Source organism: Kogia breviceps, chromosome 1 (assembly GCF_026419965.1).
Source record: "Kogia breviceps isolate mKogBre1 chromosome 1, mKogBre1 haplotype 1, whole genome shotgun sequence".
In the NCBI taxonomy this organism is placed as follows: domain Eukaryota; kingdom Metazoa; phylum Chordata; class Mammalia; order Artiodactyla; family Physeteridae; genus Kogia; species Kogia breviceps.
This window is the reverse complement of record NC_081310.1, coordinates 84,647,895-84,669,926: the sequence shown is the minus strand read 5'-3', so window position 1 is coordinate 84,669,926 and position 22,032 is coordinate 84,647,895. Positions and strand designations below refer to the sequence as shown.

At 54.6% G+C, this 22,032-nt stretch overlaps 4 protein-coding genes across 4 annotated transcripts in view; all 4 read left to right on the top strand.

Moving 5' to 3' along the window:
• Window positions 1-22,032, top strand: part of S100A8 (S100 calcium binding protein A8) — a 114,157-nt gene that overhangs the window by 31,184 nt on the left and 60,941 nt on the right. The window lies entirely within an intron of this gene.
• Window positions 2,120-5,830, top strand: S100A2 (S100 calcium binding protein A2). Its single transcript, XM_067036375.1, has 3 exons — window positions 2,120-2,373; window positions 4,533-4,694; window positions 5,583-5,830. The coding sequence occupies exons 2-3, from the start codon at window positions 4,587-4,589 to the stop codon at window positions 5,733-5,735; spliced, it is 261 nt and encodes an 86-aa protein (XP_066892476.1). The 5' UTR covers window positions 2,120-2,373; window positions 4,533-4,586; the 3' UTR covers window positions 5,736-5,830.
• S100A3 (S100 calcium binding protein A3) lies at window positions 14,293-15,255 on the top strand. The gene is given in 3 exon segments (XM_067036361.1): window positions 14,293-14,365; window positions 14,368-14,429; window positions 14,909-15,255. Coding segments are annotated over 3 exon segments (471 nt in total). The 3' UTR covers window positions 15,245-15,255.
• Window positions 16,953-19,460, top strand: LOC131761616 (protein S100-A4). Its single transcript, XM_059072544.2, has 3 exons — window positions 16,953-17,013; window positions 17,946-18,101; window positions 19,162-19,460. The coding sequence occupies exons 2-3, from the start codon at window positions 17,961-17,963 to the stop codon at window positions 19,324-19,326; spliced, it is 306 nt and encodes a 101-aa protein (XP_058928527.1). The 5' UTR covers window positions 16,953-17,013; window positions 17,946-17,960; the 3' UTR covers window positions 19,327-19,460.

The following is a 22,032-nucleotide window of genomic DNA, read 5'->3' as shown; positions in this document are numbered from 1 at the left end:
ATCAGCACTGCCTACTCCTGCCTGAGTCAGGAGCAGGGCAGGGCAAGAACTGGCAGACCCGGACAGGACAGAGGGAAAGGAGAGCCCAGAGACCAGCCTGCAATGACATGTCGCAACCACCAGGAGGCATAAACAAGACAGGCAAAGCCCAGGAGCCGCTGGTGGGAAACCTCTGGCACCTGGAGCTGGGGCGAGGGGACAGACGGAAAACAGACACTCAGCTTCCCAGTCTGGGCATGGGCACAGTCACTGCCAGGATGTGCCCACTGCCTGCCTGTGTCCTGGCTTCTCTGCCTTCATGGAGAAGTGGAGAATGTAGAGCGGGATTGGAATCTAGGGGTCGGTCTATCCAATGCCAGGAGGGGGAGGGAATTGCTCTAGATCACAGAGCAAGTTAGTGGCAAACTATGTGATTTTCATCAGTCTCAGGAATATGGCCCCTTGATGGGCACTGTCCTGGCCTCAGTTCCTACTTAAGGACAGGTGTCCAGGTAGTGCCACTAGCAATCAGTGGCACTCTTGCCCTCTCTCTCTCTCTCTCTCTCATCTTTCTGGTCTTCTTCTCTTTTCCCTCACAGTCCCTTTGTTTCTTTGACTCTATTTTTCTCAGACCTTTTCTCCCAGTCTCCATCTCTGCCCGCTGGGGAGTTTGCTCTGCTCCTTCCCTCACTGGGTCTCGGAGCCTGATGTTTCCTGCAGTCACTTCTCAGGGACTCAGAACTCCCTGAAGCTCCGTTTTCCAACCCAGTGCCTCAGTTCCACTCCTGGGATCCAGAGGAGAAGTTATGATTTGGTAGCATAATCAGTGATGTGATCTGGGGAGCTGGGAAGGCCCCCTGGCTCCTAAATACTGCCCCCAGCACGCCACACCCCATTCGGTCACCATAAACTCCCGATTAGCAGCCAGTGTGGGCAAGACCCTTGGTTCATGCAGTCCCTGCCCTGTGAGCTCACCATGCGGGCGTGAGGGCGAGAGAAGACAAGTACACGAGTGATTCAATGGAGAGCAGAATGCTCTGAGCACACAGGACAAAAGGAGGCTTGGGATGGGACAGAGCAGGTAGAGACAGAATCTGGGGCAGGCTCTGTGAGGTCGCGGGCACTAAACCGGCCTTTCAAGGATAGGTGGGTATCAGCAGGAAGGGGTGCGGTGAGTGGGCACATTCTGAGCAGAAGGGTGAACGTGAACGGAGTCTTGGCCACGCCAGGTGCACGTACCTCCATGTGCTCAGGCACAGTGAGCAGGCTGTTAGGGGATATGCACGGGAGGTTGGAACGTAGGTGGGGGCCAAAGCCTGAAGCACTTCACTGCCAGCAGGAGCCATGGGGACACCAGTGCAGTTTCTGAGCAGAAGTGGCGTCTGCTGAAGTCCTCAGTTAAAATGGAAGAAGTGCTGTAAAAAGCAATGCATTGCACCCCAGGAGTCTTTAACCTCAGGGTGAACAGCTTTTATTCCAGGCTCGGTCTGAAGTAGGTTTTGATGGGGAAGAGCGGTAGCATGAGGGGCCCAAGTGCCTTGGGGAGGAGGGACACTGGGTGGTTTGCAAAGGTGTGGGAGAGGATGCTGGTGGCTCCAAGGCCTGACTTCATCTACGCCGCTCAGGTTGCCTCCAAGTCCCACGGTGGCCTGCAGGAAGACAGCAGCCTGGCTTGATGTCTGATCCTCTGTGGGTGCTCAGTCTGAGCTTCTCTGTGGTATCATGATCCAAAGCTCCCCGGGTGGCCCTGATGAGGGGTGTCTGTGCCAGTGTTCTCTCCTCCCAAGCTGGGTTGGGATTTCCACCTACTGCCCTGGGACTGCGGCTGCCCTGGCGCTCGGAGAGGAGAGCGGTGCCTCTGACTCGCTGCCTGGGCATCTGGGCCTGGAACCACGGGTGAGTCACCTAGGACTAGGGATGCTGGGGGAGGGGAAAGAAGCTGGTGGACATCTGGAGGGGGGAGGGGAGCTGGGCCCACAGGAAGTGTGGTTCCGGGACTGGATTGGGGCAGTAGGCGAGGGGGGCCTGGGAAGGGGCAGCGTGAAGCCTGCTCTTCTCTGAAAGCCCCTTCCCTGGGCTGGGTCCTGAAAGGCCTCAGTGTTTGCCTTTCTCTGGGGAGGGGCCTGGAGGAGTGGGGTGAGGGAGACTGTGGCCTCACCCAGGCCTGGCCACCGGGCTTGGGGAGCTGTCTGGTCCCTCGTCACCTGCCCACCTCCCAACCTGCAGGAGGCCCGAGTTTTCTCCTCTCCCTTCCCTTCAACCCTCCTGGGGCGTCCTTACACACCACAGACTGCTGCTTACCCCAGCTGACTATGACAGAGCCATCTCCATCCATCTCTCACTGCCTTCCTGCCTCCTGCCAGACCCCCTCCTACCCGAAGGGGGTCTTTCCAGGTATGTTTAAGCACACCCACTTTACCTGTTACATCATTGAAAGGTATTCTGGTGCCGGCTATTAAAAGTAACTTTGGGGACTTCCCTGGTGGTCCAGTGGCTAAGACTCCGCGCTCCTAATGCAGGGGGCCCACGTTTGATCCCGTGTGCCGCAACTAAGACCTGTGCGGCCAAATAAATATTAAACCAAAACAGTGACTTTGTCTCCCTCATTCCCTGAGGTGACTCCTGCCCTCTTCTTCCTGATGCCCCCCCCAGGTGCCTTCTGGCTTCTCCAGCACACATACACAGGCCTGTGCAGTCCCAGCGGGCACCTGCAGCCACTGACACACCAGTGAGCTGTGACTCTCAGGCGTGTGTCATGAGAACAAAGCCTGGCCTGAGTCACCAGGCCCTGCAAACAGGGGTTGTCTCCCCTGCCCTGGGCCCAGGCTACCCATTCCCCATGACACCTCCCACTCCCCTCTGTGGCCTGGGTGGGGCTGGGGGAGGGGCTGCCCTTGGCCAGCCTAGAGCTCTCCCCGAGCTGAGCTGGCCAGCTGGCCAGTCTCTGGGACGGACGGGGCTGGAAGTGGCAGGAGGCCAGGCTTTGGCAGAATCAGATTAGGGCAGATTTGGTTTCCTTAAAATATAATGTTGGGGGCCAGTGGGGCTGGCATATAAATCCCCACTCTGGGCACCTGGCCCTTTGCTTTCCTTCAGGGGTGTCTCTCTGCTATCAGGTCTGGTGAGTACCTCTGTCCTGCTGAGGGCTGGGTGGGGCCGACCCTCATGGGTCTCTACCTTTGTCCCTTTGTCTTTTTTTTTTTAAATTAATTTTTATTGGAGCATAGTTGATTTACAGTGCTGTGCTACTTTGTGCTGTCTGTCCCTTTGTCTTGATCTCTGTCTCCTTCTGGCTCCCTTGGTGGAAGAGGCCTGGGGACTCTGTGGGTCTCTGCATCTGGGGGGACCTCCTGTGAAGTGTCAGACTGAGGTCTTTTCCAGGTTCCTCTGTGGTGTTTAGGGGTTACTCTGAGGCTCTCTCTTGGGTCTTGCAGTCCGGCTGTCAGTCTAGAGGCACTTCTTGGGGCTTTAGGCCCAGGAGTATGAAGCGTGCGTGGGGCGGGTGAGGATGGGATGGGTGCTTTAAAGGAGGATCCTGGGTTTGTTTGGGTTTTGTTTTTGTTGTTTTGCAAAGTCCTGGATTCCAGCAGGACTGAGGAACCAGAGCCAGGGATCTCAAGCATGCAGGCCCGCCTGGGTTCCTGCCCACTGCTTCTTCCTGTCTTCTCTTACCTCCCAAAGGCAGGGCTGGCAGGATGGGCCCGGGGCTCTTCTCGCTTCTGGTGCCAGCTCCTCTGGCCTCACCCTGGGACCCGCTTAACCCTCCTGGGGTGGTGTGACCATTCTCAGAGGCAGAGCCTTGGAAACAATGACCTCCGAGGTCTGTCCTTGGTCTTAGATTCCTCCCTGATCCCAGAGTGCTGGGCTTTTAATTTCTTTAATTCCAGTCCCAATAAGATGCTTCCTGGTGGGGAGGGTGTTCGGTTGCCTCCACCCTACTCATGCCCTGTCTGCATAGAGCCAACAACCCTGCTCAGGGACCTCCAGTATGAGGGGACACACATTCCCTACCCGGTGAGAGCCCCTAGTCTGAGGGAGAATATGAGCCCGCCCAAGGGAGCTTCCAGTTAGATGGGAGAGCGACACCCTCTGGCAGAGGAAGGAATTGACTCCTCGGGGAACCTCTACCCCTGGGCCGTAGCCATGGCCACTGCCAGAGCCCAGCGAGCCCCACTGACTAGCCCATGGAGATGCCCGTCTCTGCAGCGCTGGCACAGAGCCCACTGGCCTGTGGAAGGAGCTGCACAGAGAGGATCCCAAATGGGACTCTGGCCACCCTGTCATTTCCTTTCCACAGATGCTCAGAGAAGGGAGCCCTGCACTCAGGGGTGGGCCCCAAGTGTGATGGGAGGAGACATGAGGCCCTTCCAAATACAGAGGAGGGTCTAGCATCTGCCCGCAGTGTGAGGTGGAGGTATGGCCCCTGCCCAGGGAGCCATAGGCCGAGCGGGAGATGCAACCCTGCTTGCCCATTCAGAGAGGGGCTCGGAGAGGCAGTTTGGGGCAGAAGTGTGTCCTGCAGGCTGTGCTGAGGCGTCTCCATTACTTGCCAGCTCTGCAGACCCAGATCTAAGATGTCCAGTCTTCTGGAGTAGGCGCTGGCTGTGATGGTCACCACCTTCGACAAGTACTCTGGCCAAGAGGGTGACAAGTTCAAGCTGAGTGAGGGGGAGATGAAGAAACTTCTGCACAAGGAGCTGTCCAGCTTTGTGGGGGTGAGTGGGCCCGGCCTGGGACGGGGAGGGTCCTGGTGTGTGTGTGTGCAGGGGCACAGGCTGAATCTCTTCTCCCTTCCTTGAGGGTGCCTGCTGACGCAGACACCAGGGTGGGACTGAGCCCTCCATGGAGTGAGAGTGAGGCCTGTGTGTGAGTGCTCTATTGCTGGCTCTTCCCAGCAGCTTTCCAGAGGATTGGTGTGCTGTCAGAGCCCAGAGAGGGGAAGAGACCGGCTCAAGATTACACAGCTCTCACATGTGATCTCTCTCTCTCTCTCTCTCTTTCGTTTTCCATATTTATATGCCAAACTAAGAAGGTGTGTAGGGAGAGAAAAGCCCAACTAAGACACACACCCTGAGATATTTTTCAGAGAAATGCCGTCAACTCTCAACTTGTCTCTCGCCCTTCCCTTGCTGACTCCTGGATAATCCCAAAGTCAGGTCTCAGGCTTTGGACGTATGAGGCATGTCCTTCTTTCTTTAAAAAATTGTTTTGGTCACACTTTTCTAATTTGGTTTCATTTTGTCTGGTATAAAAAAGGGTCCACCTTTTTTGAGTTCACTTTTCTGGTGATGGGGAGTGGTGGTGGCTTCAGAAAGCTTTAGTTTCCTCCTCAGCAAACTGGGGGTTATGCCCACCTTGCTGGGCTCCTGTGGGGAGGAGAGCTGATCCTGTGCCTAGGGAATGCCTGGCGTGCTCCCCACTCCCAGCAAGGGGAGCCGGAGACTCCCACTGATGCACTTCTCTCTGTCCTCACTCAGGGGGCCTCCTAGTGGCTCCCAGGGGCTCCCTGCCCACCACATACCTGGCTGCCCAGTGTGGAGGGAGACCTGGGCTCTGACCCATGAGAGCAGCTTGGTGATAACCCCACTGTCTCTCACTTTCAGAAGAAGGTGGATGAGGAGGGCCTGAAGAGGATGATGGGTGATCTGGATAAGAACAGAGACCAGGAGGTGGACTTCCAGGAGTATGCTCTCTCCCTGGCCCTCGTCACTATCACGTGCAACGACTTCTTCCAGGGCTCCCCAGCATGGTCCTGATATAGAGCTCGTGGTTCCCGTCGTGGGTCTCTTGGGCCCAGGAGGACTCTCTACCTTTTTTAGTTTTATACTCAGTAAACTTTTTTGCTTGTTGGCAATATTTTAATTGCTCAGTGATGCCCTGTCACCTGGTTGGCTCAGTTAAAGAGTCAAAACTTTTTTTGTTTTGAGCTGTCTCTATCCCTTTCAGTCCAAGATGATATAATGCCTTTAAAAATGTTGTGAGCAGGGCTTCCCTGGTGGCGCAGTGGTTGAGAGTCCGCCTGCCGATGCAGGGGACACGGGTTCGTGCCCCGGTCCGGGAAGATCCCACATGCCGCGGAGTGGCTGGGCCCGTGAGCCGTGGCCGCTGAGCCTGCGCGTCCGGAGCCTGTGCTCCGCAACGGGAGAGGCCACAACAGTGAGAGGCCCGCAAAAAAAAAAAAAAAAAAAAAAAAAATGTTGTGGGCTTCCTGTGTATCAACTTATAATTCACTTAATTAGACAAAAAAACATATTTACAAATTTCTTTGAGACTGGCCTTCTGTACCTTAGAGCTAGAGAGCTGTTAGAAAATGCCCTTATGATTCTTAAAGGCCCTCTTGCCTGAAAGAGACACACTACTAAAATTATTAGAAGACTTATTGGTGTTATTTGTTTGTTTTTGTTTTTGGCTGCGTTGAGTCTTCGTTGCTATGCATGGCCTTTCTCTAGTTGTGGTGAGTGCAGGCTGCTCTTCATTGTGGTGCACGGGCTTCTCATTGCAGTGGCTTCCCTTGTTGGGGAGCATGGGCTCTAGGCATGCGGCCTTCAGTAATTGCAGCTCAGTAGTTGAGATGTGTGAGCTGTAGGGTGTGCGGGCTCAGTAGTTGTAGTGCACAGGCTTAGTTGCTCCGCTGCATGTGGGATCTTCCCAGACCAGGGATTGAACCCGTGTCCCCCTTCATTGGCAAGCAGATTCTTAACCACTGCGCCACCAGGGAAGTCCCTAGAAGCCGAGTTGTTTATCTGAGAGCTGAGAATTGCCCTTTAATCTTTTTGAAGTTTCCATGAAAGATCTCATCTTTGACTTTATCTTACCCCTGAGGCCCTTTTGGTTGGCAGGGCTGTGGATTTGATCTTTTCCCTGAGGCCATTTATTACTTTGAGAGCCATTTGCTGCCTGGAAAGACTGTCCTGGGCTCTCTATATTTCCTCTAAATTCTACTCAGAATTGAAGAGTTCCTTCTTTAGTTCATCTCTTTCTTCTCATATTTTACCATAGGCAGCCAGAAGAAGCCAATTGGCATTTTCAGTATTCTGTCCAAAAATCTCCTTAGCCAATCCATGAGTTCATTATGTAATCTTTCTATTTTCCACATTACTATGGATAGTAGTGTTTCCAGACATTCCACCACTACGTAATAGGGGTTGCCTTTTCTTCAGTAACAATTCTCCAGTAACAATTTCCTCACTGCCCTTCAAATTATTACTAGGAATCTTCTTGAGATCCTTCTAGCTTTCACCCATGGCTTTGTCCCAAAGCCAGTAACACCTGCTTTAGGTTTTTGTAATAGAAGCCTCTTTCTCTTTCAGGTCTTTGATGAAAGATTCATGGAGCCAACTCATGCTGATTTTCTAAGCTTTTCCTACCACTTCCTCTATCGCTACACCTAGGTTTCCATTTGGTCTGCATCCCAAGATACATCAGGGGACAATTTGACTAAATATCTTGTCATTTCATAACAAACGTCCTTAACTTTCAGCCTGCACATACTGGGTCCTCATATCTCACTGTCTTCCCTCCTCCACTTGGTCAATTCCACATTTTAGATTCTTTTGTTTGAGGACTCTGCTTTATGAATTTATTAAGCTTTGAGTTGCAGATCACCTGACTAACAGTGGCTTTAATTGTCTTACATAACAAGACATCTGAGACAGGCAGTTCAGGGTTAGTTCAAGGTTGGTTCAGGGGCCCAGAGATGTCATATGACACCGATTTTTTTGCTCTGTAATCTACAGCATGTATGCTTTTTCCCTCATGCATGTTGCTTCATGATCGCAAGATGGCTGCTCTACCTCCAGGTCTCACTGTCCATATTCCAGGCTAAGAGACAGAGGAAGTATAGGGTGCAGAAAACTTTCCCTCAGGAGACTTTGCCTTTTTATTATGCAAGAAATACTCTCTCCAAAGATTTCTACTTACATCTCTTTGGCCTTAACTATGTAATATGGCTAGTCCTAGCTGTGACCAAGTATTTTTAGCTGGGCATGTTGACACTTTGAAAGAAAAGAAAAAGGGTTTTAATAATAAGGAAAGGGAGGGATGGATAGCAGACAAGCAATAGACAATATTTTTCTGAATTGTTTTCTTACTTTTCTTACTTCCCTGGGAAGCTCTGATGCTTGGGAACTGCTTACAGAGTAGCTCAGAAAAGAGCTCCCCAAAGACAGAAAGGAGTGAGAAGGTTCTGGGACACACTGCTTATTCTCACTGTTCTAACTGCACATCTGGGGCTGATGAGGCAAGGCTGGTCAGGCCTTGGCAATGAAAAGAGAGAAGGCCACTTTCCTAATATCCTATAGGAAAAGGAGCCAGTGAATATAGGTCAGGGACTCATCATAGTGGTAATTAACATTTCCACAGCAGTTCCCAAAGCTTCTTTCATGCTCTCTGTCACTTCAGCCTCATGGTAACCCCCAAAAGAGCTATCATTAGGCCCTTTTTACAGATAAGGAAACAGAGAGGAAGCAGCATCTGCCATTCATGGAGCATTCCCTCCGGCCAGGCTCTCTGCTAGGCCTGTTCTAGCATCATCTCACTGAATCCTCATAGCACTTGGATGAGGGTTGTGTTATTAGTTTCTGCATTTCACAGAGGAGGAAATAGGGGCTGGGAGAGGTTAAATGAGTAGTGTTGGGACTTGACCCAGGTTGTAAGAAAGGGCCTCACCCCTATGGGACACGGGGGTGGCAGCCTGGGCCTTCCTCCCCTTCCTCCAAAGCCTAGGAGATGAAGGGGACTTGGCTGGGCAGAGTCCAGATTCTCTTGGCGTCTCAATCCTGAATCCACGGGGAAATGGGTCCACTTGCTGGTGATTGCACGACTGTAGTCTGTTTGCTTACAGTGGATCCCGGCTTCTGCTGGGGCTCAGTTCCAGGTTCTGGGGCTGTTCTGGCTGGTGGATACTGGAATTGGCTGGCTGCCTCTGGAGCTTTCCCCGGCTGGCTAGGCACCAGATGGGACTAATTTCGTTCTGTATATTTGACAGACTAACAAACACGTGACATTCTTAGCTGGTCTCAATAATCTTCCCTCATCCTGCCCCTTCCTGCAAATCTCCCTGCTGAGGAAGAGACGAGGAGGGTCCAGAAAATGGTGCTGTTCAAAGGCCCGCTGGCCAGATTCTCTCTCACTTCCTCCTGGAATTGCGGCAGGGAGGAGAGCCTCAGGGATCCATATGTCACCTCCCATAGTGTCCTACTGTCACTTTGCTCTCTGTTCTTTTGGGTCTATCCCTGCAATCTATTGACCCTCCAAGAAAAGAGAGACTGAAGGCAAACGTGGATTCTGAGGCAGGGGAATGACTGAAACAGGGTTCCCCATGCTCCCACCTTTAGGTCACTTGGTCTCCCCTCTAACTCAATGCTCCCATCTGGGAAATGGGCAGTCAGGCATTGACTTGGTCCTCAAAAGACCAAGGAGAGCCTGTAGGTCTAAGCCCCACAGGCTCTCCTCGATCCCAATTCAGATCCTCTCCCCACCCCCGTCCCCTAATTCTGTAGCAAAGGCCTCCCTGGCTCCAGCCTGAGTAATCAAATACCCCCTCCCACACTCTCCCTACCTTGGGCTCAGATGATGAGAAAGGAGATGAATCAGTGTGACGAGGTTCATTGACCCCCAAGGGGCTATGAGATTGGGGAGGTGTCACCTTGTCTCTCGAGCCCAGGTCCTTTTGGCATAAGCACAGGAATGTCCAGACGCTCTAGGACACTTCATCTTATTTCTCCCTGAGGTGAAGAACCAGACACTGACTTTCACGGTGCCAGGTGGTTTCCCAGAGGCTTTTGTAAGGTGATGGTGGTGATAGTTGGGGAGAGAGGCAGGGAGAGAGGATGAGAGAGAGGGGGACAGTCCTCCACATCTGCAGTGGGGCAGCTCCGGTGAGAGACCAAGGGTGTTGGGCTCCACTCCCAGGTAGAGAATCAAGTGGACAGTGTGGACAGCAGAGGGTGGGAAAGGAGGAGGACGCTCCCTGTCTGGGCCTCAGAGGGGCGGCTAGTGTCATGTGCATTTGGGGGATTCAGGGTAGATGCTGGGGAAGAACTCCCAGCAGGGCAGGAAGATTCCAATCCCTATAAGAACAACTTGGGAAAGTAAGATAAGAAAGGCTGCAGCTCTGCCCCTAGCCTGTGGGGATGCAGAAGGCTGGACAAAATGACCTGGGGGAGGGGCGGGGGGGAAAGGCCTGGTTCTCTCCCTGCTGCTCCCATCGAGGGGACTTAGCGTGTGGTTGTTGAGTTAGACTCTGAGACCTCTGCCCTGACACCGTCCACAGGACCAGCAAGTGATACAAAGCACTTTCACATTGGAGTCTCAGGGTAGGAATCTTCCAAATCCATTCTGGAGGCAAAAAATTAAGGCCCAGGCAAGGTAAAGGACATGCTCGAGGTGGAGGCAAGAGGGTGGTGGATCTTGGAGTGAGGGTCCAGTTAGGGTTCTTCCCACGAGGGTCCTCCAGCCCCAAAGTGCCTGCACCCAGACCTCTCCGTCCACCCACCCGCCCCTCAGCTGTTGCCTCCCTGGGTGAGTTCCTGCCTTCCCTGCCCCCCACCTCAGTCGGAGCCTCTCCCAGTGGGCAAACAAAGGTGAGGCATCCCAGAGAGACGTGGCCAGGCTTGGAAACATGAAAGGCTGGGGGATAAGGACTCAGGCTGGGAGCAGGCTGCCCGGCCCTTCCCTGACCATCCATAGAAAGTACCCCAGGCCCCACAACCAATTTTTCCCCTTAGCCCTGCTTTATTGTTCTTCCTAGCATTTATGTCTCTGGTCATCATACATTTATTTACTTGTTACTGTCTGTTGTGTGCATTAGATGGTCCTCTCCACAGAGCTGGGCTTTTGTCTGTTTTGTTTATGGCTGTACCTCCAATGCTTAGGATAGGTGCCTCTAAATATTCACACGAGAAATGAATGGCTCTCACCCTGCCACAAATTAGTTGTGTGACTTGGGCATGTTACCTACCTCTCAGTTAACATTTATGCCCTTATCATGTGCCGGCACTATTTATCTATGAGCTTTGTACATAGGAAGTCCTTTAAGCCTCACAGCAATCCTATGAAGTGATGACCATTATTCTCCTTGGTCATTGGCAGATGAGGAAAATGAGGCCCAGAGAGGTGAGGTGACCTGCTTATGGGAGGTGGCTGTTGGCAGAGATGGGGTGTCACAGGTGGGAACAAGGGCTTGACCTAGAACTGAATTAATTGCTGGTCCACTCTGGCCCCTGCTTCTGTCCCCTACTCCCCATAATTCCTTGCCTATAAAACAGGGTTAATCACAGCCCTCCCTTCGCTGCCCCCCCTCTGCTTGCTCCCCTCACCCACAGTGGCTGAGTCTTCGGGGAGGTGATGGCACAGTTGAGGTTCGGGTGCAGGGGGCCTGGGACGAGGCCAAGGTGTCATGAGCTCTCTGGCTGCCCCACAAGTATTAGGACTTCTTCAGAGGCCTGGGGGTTGACTCCTCTTCCCCTTCCCACACTCTTCTGGGTCTTGGGTTCTCTTTCTGTGAAATGGGGAGGGACCTCTCAGGTCCAGGGAAGAGGGCGGGAGAAGTGATATGAAAAGATTTCCATTTCTGGCAACCTGGTGGTCTGTGCCAGCTCTGGCTTAAAAAAAAAAAAAATGCTGGATAGAATAAGACATCTTTTTCAAAGCGTTGAAGAGCTCACAAGGCGATAAGGAATGGTATCAAAATCTTAGCGAAAGCAGACTGCAGGAGGTGAGTGGGGCACTGGGGCCCCCCATGCCCTGGCGGCATCAGCCAAACTGAGCCAAAGTGACTTTGGCTTTGACGGAGTGTGGAGTGAGGAGGGGCTCGCTTGAGGAGGGGAGGCAAGGGGGACACCCCACATAACGCTGGGACCCCAGAGGGCTACATGCTTAAGCCAAAAACCAGAGGAGATCTACCCCCACCCCACGGGAGTGCAAGGAACTTGGCTTTGGTGCTGAATGGAGCCAGGGAGGACAGGAAACAGGCCTTAGGAGCTCAAGCTCCAGGCCACCCTGGTGTGAGTCTGAATTACGGGAGGAGGAGGGGGCACCAGGAGAACACAGCCTAGGCTTCTGGAAGCGCCCCTAGGAGCAGCACACCTTCTTCCCAGGTCTCAAAGACATCCTACTGGTGATCTCCCCAGGGAAGCAGGCAGTTCTCAGCCCAAAGCATCCAAGGACCATCGATCTGGAGATCAGGCAGCGAGGGTGTCTCACAGGCTCAGTGCTCTCACCGTAAATGAGGGGGCTTAACCAGGGGCACGCCAAGATCCCCTCGGGAAGAGAGATTCTCTGGGGGTGAGGCGAAAGTGTGCCCCCACTTTGTCTTCTGGGGTGCCTTTTCACAGTAAAGAGATAGGGGATGGCTGTGACGAATGACCTGTCTTCTCTAACCACGCTGGAAAGAGATGGGTAGGAGGCTGTGCCCGGGTCCCAGCTCTGCGGGAGGGCCAAGGGAAAAGGATGAGGTGGTGGTGTCTGCTGCCAAGACGGGGCCTTTGATGGGTGCATGGCAAGGTGGGCAGGTGGGGCCTGTAATAGGGGTGGCCAGGGAAGGAGGCAGGGGAGGCCCTGGGGGTATCCTCAGCTTGACCTACTTGGGCCCCCCATAATTGCTCCCTTCCTTCCTTGGGAGGCTACAAATAGGGATGCCCTGTCTCTAGGCTCCTCCAGCTGAAACGCCAACAGCTGTGGTGAGTGCTGGCTGCTTAGGTCCTGCCCTGGGTGTCCGGCAGCTCCGGGTCTGTCTCCTGGCCCAGGGTCTGGGCTTGGGGGCAGAGGCATGACCACAGCAGAGACTGATGAGGTGAAGGAAGTCAGATATGATGGGTTCAGGGGTTCCCCTGTACAGTGAGGGGCTGTTGGGGAACCTGGGTTTAGGGGGTGTGCAGAGCTGGGGTCTGGCGGAGGGGTCAGGGCTATGGGCTTAAAATGCTGCTGTTGCCCTCAGTTAGCTTCCCCTTCGCCCACACCTTTCATTCCTGCCAACGGGTTGAGATGGGCGAGGGCTGTGAGGAAGAGAGGACTCCCTCCAGTCTCCAGGCACCGAGCTTCTGACAAAGCAACAGTGGTGGCGCCAGGCAGGCTGGCAGGAACCCAAAAGGGCAGCTCGGCCCCTCTGAGGTTCCCTATTCCCTGAGATCATGGCCCTTTCCTCTCCTGGGAACCCGGAACCCTACTCCAATCCTGGGCTGTCACAAAGCGTTAGACCCCAGGCAGCACTTAAACCCATTCTTCTTCCCTCCCAATCCTGACCATCTACAGGGCCTGGCAGAGACCAAATCATTAGGGAGAGAGCCTTGACCCAGGCTGCCTCGTGCTGCAGGACTCCTGTCCCCTGGGGGAACCAGGAGTGAATCACTGGGCTCACATGGAAACAACACATGCCTTCCTGGCTGCCTTAGGATTTTTCCAGGCTGGAGGCGGTGGGAGGGGCCCGTGGAATGGGGGTGGGTGAGCAGTTCTGGGAAGGGCTTCCCCTCTAACAGAATGGGGTACCCCTCTGCAGAGCCTTCTGTCTCAAGAGCCCCAGAGGTCGGGGGATGGCCTCAGGGAGGGCAGATTACAGATTGGTACATATCTGAGCTCGCTGTCTCCAGAGACCAACTGGTTCAGGTCCCCGACTAGGCCTGTGAGGTGGGATTAACCCTATTTTACAGATAAGGCACCTGAGACCCAGACAGGGTAAATGTCTCATCTTCCGCTGCACGGCTAGTCAGAGGCATAGAGCGTCACGGCAGATTTTCCTTTGGTTGCAGCTTTCCTGAGTTCAGCACAGGAGGGATGGTGATAGTCATGGTGAGGCGGTGGAGGTTCTTCTGAGACCTGACTCTCCCTGAGAAGGTCCAGCTTCGCCAAGGGCCTGAGGCCGGGAGCATGGGGCAAGGGTGCTCCCTTGTGCAGGAGCTCTGGGGTCCTGAGGGCGATGAGGCTTCCGGGGCCAGGGGGCTATATCTCAGAGGGTGCTACAGAGCTGGACTGTGTGTCAGATGAGAAAAGGTGGAGAGAATCAGGGAGTCTTCAGGGACCCCCAGTGTGTGGGGTGTAGGTAAAGGGTGGGCACCTCTCCCTGAGGAGTTTGCAGTGATGTTGGGCAAATGAGGCCTCTGTCCAGAAATAGGGGGGCAGTCCGGAAATAAATGAGGAGGGGCTGGTGTAGTCAGGGAGGGCTGCTCAGAGGAGGGGGAGCTTGTGGGGTGGGAAGGCTGCAGGGGATTAAGTCAGGTCTGGGTGCATTCCCTGGGACGCACGGAGGGCAGAGTTGAGCAGGGGGTCTGACTCGGCCTCTGCCGTGAGTCACACCCTTGTTCTTCTGTGACAGTGAGGATGGCGCCTCTGGAGCAGGCAGTGGCTGCTATAGTGTGCACCTTCTAGGAATATTCAGGGCCCTGTGGAGACAAGTAAAGCTCTTCCAGGCAGAGCTCAAGGAACTGCTAGAGAAGGAGCTGCCCACCTGGACCCCAGTGAGCACCTGGGGGGAGCCCCCATGGGAAGCACTGCTCGGATTCTGCAAAGAGACACCTGGAGATGAGCTCTGAGCATTGGACAGCAAGGGGGTGGAAGCTAGACTGTGGGGAGGGGATGCTGGGAGGGGGACGGGCACAGCAGGAATCTAAGTTTCCTCATCTGTAAAGTGGGAGGATGATTATCTCAAGGGCTGCCTGGCCCGCCTGTTGGGAGGACTGAGTGGGAGCTCTGTGAAGAACCCCTGACACAGGGTTGGCACTCAGTAGCAAGTAGTAGATGCTCCGTAAATGATCTGAGGAAGAGGATTTGGGAGGGGCATTGACACCAGTGAATGATCAGAACAAGGAGGCTGAGGTTGGCCCCCAGAGGGGGGTGGGTCTGGATGGCTGGGACCCCCAGGAGGGGAGGGAGGGAAGCAGGATGTGCGCACCAGGCTGTTCTGCCCTCCTCACCCTGCCGTCGCCGCCCTGCACAGACAGAGCTTCGGGAGTGTGACCACAATAAGTTCATGAGTGTCCTGGACAGCAACGAGGATTGCAAGGTGGACTTTGTGGAGTACACGTGCCTGCTTGCCTGCCTCTGCACCTGCTGCCATGAGTACTTCAAGGACTGCGCCCTGGACACCCACTGCTCCCAGAAATGGGCAGGGTTGCCATCGGAGGGTAGGGATCTGGGTCTGCTCCGGACCTGCTCCATCTCTGCCCTGAGGTCATCCTGGGCATGTCAGCTCTCCCCACTCCCCCTTCCCTTGTCCCCTCCATCTAGAATCTCCCAGCTTTGCCCCTGGTATGTTCACCCCTTTTACCCATGAGTCCAGGAGACGTGAGGGGACCTTCCCTGGGATCACAGCTAGTGACCTGTAGAACAGCCAGCCCGCTGACTCCCCACTGTGGCCCATGATGGACGAAGGCTGTCAAGGCCCAGCAGAGCGTGTTTGGGAAGGAGACCACGGTGGGAAAGGGCCTATTTTGCTCCTAATAAAGAACTGGCATCCCTTGGCTCGGTTTGGTTCTTCTGAGAGGACAGCTGGGGCCTGGGAACAGAGTCCCGCTGAGGCTTCACTCCCCTCTGGCCTTTTCCACCGGAGGACAAGAGGCTGAGGGCCATTTCAGACCTCGCGGAAATGAAATGGTCTTAACATCCTGCAGGAGGGGGTGGGGTCCACACAGGGACAATGTCCATGGGAGGCTGGTGTGTGTGTGGATCTCTCTCTCTCTGGGGGGGGGGTCTCTGAAGGAGAAGCTCCCTTGGGGACTTCTTTGGTGGTCCAGTGGTTAAGACTCCGCACCCCCAATGCAGGGGCCCTAGGTTTGATCCCTGGTCATGGAACTAGATCCTGCGTGCCGCAACTAAGACCCGGCACAGCCTAAATAAATAAATAAGTAAATAAATATCGTTTTTTTAAAAAGAAGCTCCCTTGGGCTGTCAAGGAGGGTGAGAGGGGACGGAACTCATTCCACTGGACAGGATGTTCGGAGGGGAGGGGAGGGCTGTAGTGGAGGGGGTGGGTCTGCTCCCTGCCTGGGGCTGTGGGGGCCCAGAGGGCAGTACCAATAGGTTTAGGGTGTCTGAGGTCCGACTAGGGTGTTTCTCCCTGATGTAGGGGGTGCCCTTCATTGGAGGGGGAAGAGGAGACCTGCAGGTCGACCCCCTCCCTGAAGCCACAGCCACCTGAGGGGCTTCACATCCCTTCTCCTGACCCTCGCTCAATCCCTGAGCTCATACCCTACCTTGAGAGGTTCCCCTGACCCCTGTCTCCCCCACTCTGTGATGTATCACCTCTAACTTTCCACCGCAACCTGCCCTCTTCTTTCCTGACACCCACCCCAACTCTCAGTCCCCCTCCTGACACCCTCCTCTTTCCCATGTGCTCTTGGTCCCTTCAGTCCATCCCTGAGACCTGAGGCCTGACGCCCTCTCCCCATTCCATCACTCCCTCATCCAGGTCCTTTCTCCACGGACCTGTCTGTGGGGGTCCCAACGCCTCCTTTGGGTGTTAGCCTGTTCCTCCTCCCAGACCCCCCAGCTCCTATCCCGGGCCTCACTCAGCATGGTAGAAAGCCCTCTTGGGAGGGAAGAAGGGTAGTGTGAGGGTAGTGTCCCCAGCACTGAACCTGGGGTCCCCTCCCTGTGTTCCAGGGCAACCCCATTCCAGGACAACCTCCCACCTGTCACCCCCTACCCCTGACTCCCCTTTCCTCTATGCCGGCTGCCCAGTGGGACCACTCCCTCCCTGTCCCTCATGCCCCAGGCACAGCCTGCCCTTCCCCCAGCTCCCTAAAACTCAAACTGAGCTGTGCACACCCACCCACCGAGGCCCCTGCCTGTGCCCACTGGGGCTCTCCCATTGTCCATGTGTGTCTGCCCACAGCAGGAAGCTGGGTTTCCAGGCTGGGCTGGTGGAGGGGCCTGTAGCCTTTACTACATCCCCCGTGATAGGATGGCTCTCTCCCGCTCTGCCCCATCCCCCGCCATGGGCAGGGCCTTGCCAGGGGTATAAATAGGTCAGACTGCTGGGCTTTCCCCACACTTCCTCTCTCTCCAACGCTCTCTCCTCAGCACTTCTTCTCTCTTGGCCTGGTGAGTTGTGGTCGTCTGACTGGCACGCATGTGGTGTGCAAGGGGTGTCAGGCTGAGGCTGGGGCAGGAGAAGGGGAGGCTGGTGGGGGCCAGATGTGCTAAGTGGGTCCAGATGTGAGATTCCGATGTGGAGGCTCTGGGGCGGGATGTGTGTGTGTGCACGTGCACGCATGTGTGCATGAAGAGAGAGAAAAAACAAAAAGTGTGCAGGTGGCTGAGTGGGAGCTATCTGAGCCGTCCTGTGATGCTGGGGCTTGCACGTGCTGTTGCTGTAGTATGTTTTGGGGTGCGTGCGACTGGTGGGTATGCATGTTGCCTTGTGTTTGCTGGGTTGCCCTAGCCTGTGCGTGCACACTCACAGGGTGTAGGAAGCACAGTGAAGGCAGAAGGCGACTGCGGGCTTTTGTCTGGTTGTGTCCTGGGAGGCTCTACCCTGCACGCAGCAGCCTTGCGCAAGGGAGGGTGGCCTCCCCATCCCTCCTGCATCTGTGCCCCTGCCACCTCACCCTGCTCCTCCCCACGCTAGGCGCTAGGCCACTGTTTTTTTCCGCTACAGGGCCCTGGGCAGGCTTCCAGCAGCCTCGCCCAGCCCAAAGCTCAGAGGAAGAATGGGCTGGGGTGGGGCTGCTGTGGACTGAGCGTGAGAGTGAATGCACTGAGTGAGGGGTGAAGAAAGCGCTCTTGTGGAGCTGGCTGCCCGAAACCCAGAGCCTGTGCCCCGGGCCCTGCAGTGGTTCGCTGTCCCAAGCACAGATTTCCCACTGTGCACATCCATCCGCCAGGAGCCGAAACCCACTTTTTGGGCTGCCTCTATGGTGGGAGCAGAGTCTCACCAAGGGCTCCCTGAGGGTTGGGATTAGGGTGGGCATTCTGAATACATAGCCGGGGGTGGGGTGGGGAAAATTAGGGTGTCTCTGTGACCCTGCCCCCAGATCCTGACTGCCGGCATGGCGTGCCCCCTGGAGAAGGCCCTCGATGTGATGGTGTCCACCTTCCACAAGTACTCAGGCAAGGAGGGTGACAAGTTCAAGCTCAGCAAGTCTGAGCTAAAGGAGCTGTTGACCCGGGAGCTGCCCAACTTCTTGGGGGTGAGTGACACTGCCCAGGAGAAACCTGTTTTCTGCGAAGCATTAGCTGAGCTGGCATCTATAGCTGTCGATCAGCCATATTGCTGAGACGGCAAGTCGGGACAGAGAGCTTGCTCTGTCTGCCTGGGCTGGAAGCACAGTGAGCACCCACTGCTTATTTCCTGGCTCTCTGCAGAAAGATGGCTGAGAACAAGCCGGTAGGCTACGGGTCAGACTCTGCCAGGTGCTTTGCACAACTTAACTGGAGGTAAACTGAAGCTCAGAGAGGCTAAGTAACTTCCCAAGGTAGTGTATAAAGCCGAGATCCATGAGCCAGGACGTTCCGACGCTTGCCATCACTACAGCAATGAACGATTTTTTTTTTATGACTGTATGAAAATTGTGTGTCTTCTTTTTTTAAATAGAAGTATAGTTAATTTACAATGTTGTGTTAGTTTCAGGAGTACAGCAAAGTGATTCAGTTATATACACACATATATATTTTTTCAGATTCTTTTCCATTATAGGTTATTACAATATATTGAATATAGTTCCCTATGTTATACAGTAAATCCTTGTTGCTTATCTATTTTATATATAGTAGTGTGTAGCTGTTAATTCTATATTCCTAATTTATCCCCCAACCCCAAACCATTTTTGAGTTTCAATTTGGCTTGTGGATGTGAAGACACAGTTATGGAGACCCTCATACACCTCATACAGACTTCCCCTGAGCAATCACAGATGCCATCTGTATCAACCTTTATGCAGTTTACACATTGCTTTCATGACCATTGTCTAATTGGATTCTTAAAATGACCTTGGCAGAAGATGCCGTGGTCCCCTTTATCCAGTTGTACCCGGGTACTCAAGACTTCTTTGTCTGAGGGATGGCCTTCCTCCAGCCCTAGCCTAGCCCCTAGGGCTAGAGGTCCAAAGCTGGGCCCCCCAAGGAGTGGCTAAGCCGTCCTGGGCTCCCATCTGGAGGTGCAAACCTGGTCTAGTCCTAGCTCTGGCCACCCCCATGCCCGCCCTGCTCCCCCGACTTCTGGTTTCTACCCGCAGCCTCTTCTTCCTGCAGAAAAAGGCAGATGAAGCTGCATTCCAGAAGCTGATGAGAAACCTAGACGGCAACAAGGACAACGAGGTGGATTTCCAGGAGTACTGCATCTTCCTGTCCTGCATCGCCATGATGTACAACGAGTTCTTCGAAGGCTTCCCCGATAAGCAACCCCGGCAGAAATGAAGTCTCCTCAGATGTGCGGGGCGGGGCCTGCCATCTGGGGTCTTCCCTGTTGGCGGTGGGCACAGCGCCTCACACTGGCTCCTCCAGATGTGAGCACGATACTAAACAAGTTCAATAAAGATTCTTGAAAGCTATGAGGCTGATGGTCTGAGAGACTCTGGGGGTGCTGGGAGTTGAGCCGCGGTTTTGTGGCAAGCGGAGAGCAGATCAGAGAAGGTGGGAGACGGATGTGGGTGACTGTGCACGTGTAGGGGACAGAGTTGACTCTGGTTGGAGCCGAAGGCAGGGAAAGGGTCCCCCAGAGGCTTGGAATGGTAGGATCTTAGCCAGGGCACTCACCCATCCCACCTCCCCAACCTTGCCTCTGGCAGGACCCCTGTCTGAGGCTGGGATGGGATCGAAGAAGATCACATCTGCTCCTGGTTGGGGTCCGGAATGGAGTGTGGGTGCCCTGGGGGTGGATGGGGAAGGGCTGAGTCATGGGGAGGAAGTAGTGAGGCCAGGGTAGGATGGGGAGGAAGGCTCAGTCCTGACATTGACGGCCCAGGTCCTGCCTGCCACCCCTTCCAGCGCCCTGGCTTGGCAAGCCCAGGGATGGATGAATCCTACCACTTCACAGTCAGATCAGGGAGGTGATGCGGAGGAAGAGCAGGCTGTTGGCCACAGCATGAGAATATCATCCTTCCCTAACTCCCCTCTCTGTCCCAGGGGCCCTAGGATGGGATTCATTACCAGTTAGCAGTCATGATCCAACAGAGGAGGACAAAGGATCTTGGGAGGGATGAGGGGAGGATAGTGGCTGGGGTGGGAGGGAGGGAGGTGGTGGGAGGTGACCATAGCTTTGGAACAAAATTCCAGGCATAGGGAATCTGATAAATGAAGTTGAGATTTTTTTCCCCCCAGAAAATATCAGGCATGGTATTAGTTCTCCTTAGGTTGAAGCCAGCAGTTCTAGCCTGCAATGGGTGGGACTGTGGTTAGTTTCCAGGTCATGCCTGGGTGGTACAGGGACCTTCAAGGAAGAGGTGAGCAGAGGGCAGGTCCTGAGGCAGGGAAGGTCTGGCTCCCTTGACTTTTCTAGCTTTCCCCTTTCCTTCTCATCACATTGTGCTTTTGTCTCAAGTTTCAGAGGAGTGGGGTAGGTGACTCAGATGTTCCCTGAGAGTGTGACTACAGAGACTTGGGTAGAATTTTGATCCAGGAAATAGTTTTCCACTTCCCCCTTCTCCATCCCCCCAGCCCGCCTATCTTCCATGGAGTGCCCTCCCCTGGGCCTCCTCCTGCATCACTCCCTACTTCAGAAACCCCTGTTGCTTAGCGACCAGTCCCTCCTGCCTCTCTACCTTGGCAGCTGGGGGTGGGAGTGGAGTGGGGGGCAGCGGGGAGCATCCAGGCAGGCTAAGGTGGGGCTGCAGCAGCAATAGGAGCTAAGCCCCTAACTCCATTCTGTTCTCATACTTGGACTGGTTGGTGGTAGAACAATGTCTGAGTCTCTCCTGGGATACAGGCAACTCTCCCTGATCCGCACCCCGGTCATTTATGCACCCTGAACCTGTTCCCCACAGTCCAAGGCCTCTGCCCCATCACCCAGTCCTATCCTTCCCTGATCTCCGCCTCAGTCCCTGATTCTCAGTTCTCCATTCCAAGCGTCTCTGACAATTCTTTCCCATGGTGATGAGTGAGGTTTAGAAGAAATCATTCATTCATTGAAAAGCCTTTTAAAAATCTTAGGCTCCATACTTGCTAATGACCTTGACCATGCCCTTGGCAGGAAACATCTTCCCCTACTGATTCCCATCTTGAGATGTCTGTTCTGCTTTTGGAGTGGGTGGGAGGGCCCCAATGTGGAGAGTGGCCTAGGGTGTGGGTGGACATTCTGCATTTGTCCCGTACCTCCTGAATCTTCTTTCCAGGGAGCCTGGCTGTTGACTCATCAGATTGTGAGTTCTGATTTTTGGTTGGGAAGACAAAGCTTCTAGGACTGAAGATGTGTGTGCCATGGTAAACTCAGTGTGCCCCCTGTCCCATCTGTTTGGAAACAAGGAAGGTGAGGTTGGCAGAGCGGGTTTCTCCCCATCTGTGTCCCAGGAGGCTCTGACCTGGGCCTCCTTGTCTCCGCCCCCCCCCTTTTTTTTTTTTGCGGTATGAGGACCCCTCACTGTTGCGGCCTCTCCCGTTGCGAAGCACAGGCTCCGGACACGCAGGGTCCAGACACGCAGGCTCCGGACGCGCAGGCTCAGCGGCCATGGCTCACGGGCCCAGCCGCTCTGCGGCATGTGGGATCTTCCCGGACCGGGGCACGAACCCGCGTCCCCTGCATCGGCAGACGGACTCTCAACCACTGCGCCACCAGGGAAGCCCTCTGACCCCTTCTTATCAGCCCTTTCTCTGCCCTGGTTTCCTGGGGACTGGAGCAAGGGAATTAAAGTCAGAGATCAGTGGGAGGGAGCCTGCTTCTGCTGCGTGAGTTCTCTGGCTCTCTCCTTCCTTGGTGAATCCTTCCTTCTCATCTCCCTGCTCATTTATATGGAGGGGCAAGCTGGGCGTTGAGGGCAGAGGGTGACTAGCTCTGGTGACCTCTGCAGAGGAAGGCCGGGCCCGATGAGTGGGCATGTGTTTGGAGAGAAGAGGGCAGAGTATTTGGAATCGTGGCTACGGGGATTTACTGAGAAGTGGCCCTGTGGGTGGAGGTGGGATCAGAAGCAG